The 5,261-nt window shown below is 32.2% G+C and overlaps 1 protein-coding gene across 7 annotated transcripts in view; it reads right to left on the reverse strand.

Moving 5' to 3' along the window:
* CSMD1 (CUB and Sushi multiple domains 1) overlaps nt 1-5,261 on the reverse strand; it is a 1,090,193-nt gene that overhangs the window by 139,667 nt on the left and 945,265 nt on the right. For all 7 annotated transcript variants that reach the window (XM_017814555.1, XM_017814556.1, XM_017814554.1 and 4 more), the window contains one exon: nt 725-843. In XM_017814555.1, coding sequence (XP_017670044.1) covers nt 725-843 — 119 coding nt within the window. The remainder of the gene's footprint in view (nt 1-724; nt 844-5,261) is intronic.

The following is a 5,261-nucleotide window of genomic DNA, read 5'->3' on the forward strand; positions in this document are numbered from 1 at the left end:
CTGATACAGATTTTACATTGGCTTGAGTGGGACCTGTTACCAACCGAAAGATTCTGAACTCAGGTGTTTTCAATGTATCATACTAGTGGTGGAATATATGTAAATGAATTACACAAACTAAGGAGGGAAAAAAAAATTTTTGGTCTTAGACATTTACAAACAGCAGTTCAATCACATCTACCATGGGAAACTAAACCAGTGTGCAAACAGAAAACATCCCCAATCAGTAAAATAATTTAAAATATTTTTTCCTTGAAAGATTTTTAACAGTAGATTTAGCATGAATAAAATTTGATTTAGAAATTTTACAATTCCTGAGCAAAATACAAAATCTCAGGATGTATTTCTACCACCATGGTTACAATTTCACCTAGAGAAACCACTGCCAAAATAGGAAAACCACAGTACTACATAGCATAGTACTATAATAATTTCCTGTGGGAAACATTTTAACCCTGTTATTTCCATGTCCATTTTAATGGTCTACTCCTCGATGGTATGTTGATCTAAGAAAAGATTTGTCATTGTAGATTTATTGAAGGACAGAAATGTCACACATCTGTAGCTTTATAGTGTGGGAGCACTCAAATAGGCTCTACTTAAATCACCTCTATGTACACACTACAGATTCTTCATTAGAATAGGTTTTGGGTGGATCTGTTGCCATTTTATTGCAATTATTCCACAGTGTATAATTCAAAGAAAAAAAGAAAGAAAGAAATACCTGTAATGTGTATCCTGGCTCACACTGAAATGACAAAACATCGTTCACCATATATCTATCTCCTGATTTGATCCCATTGCTAGGAATTACTGGTTCTGGACAGGCAGCAAGGCCTACAGCTGAGAAAAGTAAACACAAAGATTGAAAAAACGTAGACAAGTGTACACAGATTTTTTTTTTAAGATAAAGTTAATTAAAAATTCATTTCAACACTAAATTGAAATTTTGATTAAAACACGGAAATTTTCAGAACTCTGTTACAGAATACAAGCAGTATGACTGAAGCACAAAGATTATATACTGTGACTGTATAAATTACTATGTCATGTTGCTACATAGGTTTTATTATCTCTAAGAAAGTATTACAATTCTAGTTTGTCGAACAGCTTAGGTTTTTTTTGTTAAGTTTTTTTAATCCTTTCTTATTCTTATGAAGAAAGTGGAGAGGAGAAAGAGGGAATACACTTTATGCATATTTTCTCTTTTCAACAAAAAATGAGTAAAACTTATTGGTGGTTCATTATGTTTAGAAAACTTAATTGACTATAAAGAAATTCAGAAATTAACCCAAAACTAAATCTTTGCATAAGTGTGACAGGACAGTCTGTTCTTAATTATTTTTAAGGCAGGTGTTAGCAAACAGAAGATTAGTTTCACAAAGATTCTCCATGATTACTAATTTCTCAAATGTGTTCTCCTATATTTCACAACCTGAAGTACAAGCTTCTGCTTTTTTTCAAGTACATATCACTTTTCTTTTTTTTCCTTGGGTGCCTAGTTAGAGTAGTTTGTTAGTCAGTCCTACTTAAAAACAAATATAAACTCTTCTATCGAAGCTAAAATGTTTCAAATTAACAAGACAGTTGAGAAATTGTGGACTAGATTAAATAATTATGTGCTCTTAAGTTTTTCTTTGAAAACAGAAAGACCAGAAGAATTAGTTCATAAGTTCATGGTCCGACAACAGAATCTCATTCTTCTTTTAATGTTAAAAACTTTTTTTGAAGTCAAAAATCAATTTAAAATGTATAATCTTAATTTTGAAGTTGTTTATTAATTACAGAAACTTACTACTGAAACATAAATAAGTAGCTGGGATTTTTTATTAAAATATGATGTGTAGAAGCCAGAACAGAATGGAAATTACTTCCACAAGGTGTGAGAGGAGATTATTAGAATTTATTAGAATAAAATTTTATAAAAATCAAACTAACATGATACTTGTCTGAATGTGAGACTGTGCATCCTTCAATTCACTTATATGAAAAAAATTAACTGACTACAATTCTCACTGTCTTCCTATGAAATCTAACCCTTCTGGTGACAGTAAATGCAGCTGGACAGTGTTTAGTACAGAAATTACATGATATTTGACTTTACTCTGATATCTAAAATTTTGGAGTCTCTTTTTCCAGATGGTTCAGCATGAAACAATAAGTGATATTAGTCACTGGGACCCTAGTCTTCCTAGGGAAATACAGTTTTCTTACAGACATTGCTCAGACATTTTGACACAGATAGAGTTTTAACTTTATGCCCTAAACCTCTATGTATTTACTTTTCATCACTCAAATATAAAAGCCTTATGAATATTAAATGCACACATAAAAATTTTGTTTCATACTTCACACAATTCCAGCTTTTACAGCTCAAAGTTCAGTTGAAGTAAAGAAACTTTTCTTAATTAAGGACATGGAAGTTTGAAATAGTTTTATACTTTCACAAGAAATTTTGATCGCTGTGCCAGTTTTTTACTTTCCTGGAAATAAGTTCTATAGTCCTGTATGTTCTTTCTATGTCCTGTGCCCTTTAGTCTTATTATACTTCACTCTTATCAGGAATGAAGATAATGACAAATCATTCTAATTCTGAGTGAGAGCTATAAAGGTATGAAGTGTAGTCTTCATAAAAATGATGCAAGAGTTATTAAACTGAAAATTTTCAAATTAGCACATAAAGAATTATTTTATAGTTGCAAGAAACAGGATCTCCCTGAAGTAGTTCTTTTGTGTACTGGAATGTATAATTTAGGAAAATATCTAAACATATTTTAAAGATTTTTAGCAATTTCTATAATGGAATTTACAAATTTTGGTATTCTACCAATATAACAAACTTTCAAATGATGTTATGGTGACTTCATGTGGGCACTAGGAACTTCATGTGCGTCACTATATGGAACTATAATATTCCAAATAATGACAAAGATGTTGTTATTAACTTCAATGATTTTGGTTTTGTTGCAAGTTTACTAATATCATTCTTTTGGTCAACCACTCCGTATTCCACGATACGACAAATGTTTCCATGCCTTTCCATGACTGTTGTTCACTAATTTGAGAATCCAGTGTTCAGATGCATCTTAAGTAATTTTCAAAGTAATTTTCTGGGTAACTGTTAAATATGGTATTATACTATGTAATTGTCTTTAACAGACTCTAATACTTAGGTAGAATTCCTTCTGCTAGATGTTTATACTTTCTATAATATTTTGTATATACTACTTCTTTGGTCTGATGATGAAAATTATAGAATATTCTACCAGAATGTCACAAAACTCTATGTGAAACCCACTTATAATTGACTTTATTTGGTCTACTTGACATTAAGAAGTGATATTACCTCCCCAAAAGCAAAGAGAAAGTTGAAAGCAGAATCAAACACTATTCTGAATCCTCAAATCTCTGTTATTCTAATCATTACATAATATTACCACAGTTTAGTTAGGAAACTAGAGTTTCCTACCTAGTTAGAATTGGTCCGAAAATCAAAAGAATGATCAAGAGAAAGCAAACAAATTCTGGTATCTGGGGATGAACTAGAGAACCTAAATATTCAGAAACTGAAATACATTATTATACTAGGTTGTATGTGAACAGTCAGTAATAAAGGGAAAACATGTTAAATGTCAAGTCCAAGCAATCAAAAAAGGGACAAGGATTGCTTCACTGCATGCTTTTCAGAGCTCAGCTTCTGCTATGCAGTACAAAAGAGAACACATCAATGTCAAGAATGATAACCCTCTCCCTGACCTTCTTCTACTTACTGCTTGCTAAATGCTTTCTTGGCTCTGCTGTGGCATAAGACAAACATGTCTTACTTACATAATTATATACATGCCTACAATTACCTCAAATTCTGTCCAAACATCACTGCCATTGCTGGCAGACAGAAAATCCTTGCTGGCATATCTGACAATGTGAATGGTCATTAGTATCCATTTCTGAAAGCTGCAAGCTGGACAACACATGAATTTCTTGACAGCTGGATCAAAAGTCATCAGGCTTTCTTTTTTGAATTCCACCCACTCCCATGCAGCTAACGGAAAAATATTATTCTTTATTATATTACCAACATCAAGCTGGAGTGAATTGTTCTTTCCATTTTGATGATGGTGTATATCAAAATCCAAACTGTCCCTTTCAAAACTTCGTGCTTCAGACACCAGCCTAGAAAATGCCTTTATCTCAGTGAGTTACTGGAGAGAGGTCAGATTCTTGTCAACAGCTAGTAAGTTGTATAGATATACTGACAGGATCAGGACCTGCTAAATTAAAAATGGCATGTTTATGGTTCACACCTGCTTTACCACAGGGAAAAAGAAAAGATTGCTGCACTGAAGAGCCACATTAAAGACTGAATTGCATGAAAGATCTTAATCTGGACCTGTAAAATATAATATGCTGCTTGGAAGAATACATTTTCTCTGCTAGCCTGATTTTTATCTTTGAATTTATTAGAGATCTTCATGATAGAGAAGTTCTGCAAAAGACAGTCATCTTCTCTAGTCCCCTTAGCAGTGAATCCTTTTATTTCAGCTGCCAAGAACCTTTAACACTTGAAAAGATGCAACAGAGTGGTTTCAGAAAAGGAGAGGATGCTTAAAAGTAAGCTTGTGTTCTCATTCCTTCTTCTTTGTACAGCAGTAAGCTAAGAGCTTATAAAATGGATGCTGCTGACTTGTGCCATACATCCTAATACAAGGCAATAAGGCTAGATGACACTATTAAAATATAGATTGCATCAAACAGGATTTTTACTGAAATATTTTAATTCTAATTGCTACCTTTGGATAATACTTATAGATGTTTGTGGCCTAAACCTACATATCAATATTCATCATGTATTCAGTTCTTACTAAAACACACCTGACTTCAACTGAAAAGTTCAAGCAGCGTGCTGAGCAAACACTCATCATTTCCAGACTATTTTTTAAATTCCTTGTATATTAAGTAAAATATTTAAACTACTACTGAATTAATAAATGAGATTTTTAAGACCAAGCTTGAAGCATCAATGGCCGTTGAATTAAATAGGCACATTTTTAAACTGTACCATTTGAATAGTTGATTCCTTTGTTCATTAAGATTAAAAGGAATTCAATCAATTATCAGGAATATTTATTCTTCCTACTGTTGTACATATTAGAAATGCAACAATGCCCATATTGATTGGATTTGCTGGTTGTTGTGAAAATAATTATGTTATTTATTTTACCACATGCATACAAAGGATTAGTTAAATGATTAATTATGTC

This window comes from Lepidothrix coronata, unplaced genomic scaffold, assembly GCF_001604755.1.
Source record: "Lepidothrix coronata isolate B3197 unplaced genomic scaffold, Lepidothrix_coronata-1.0 Scaffold45, whole genome shotgun sequence".
Lineage (NCBI taxonomy): Eukaryota > Metazoa > Chordata > Aves > Passeriformes > Pipridae > Lepidothrix > Lepidothrix coronata.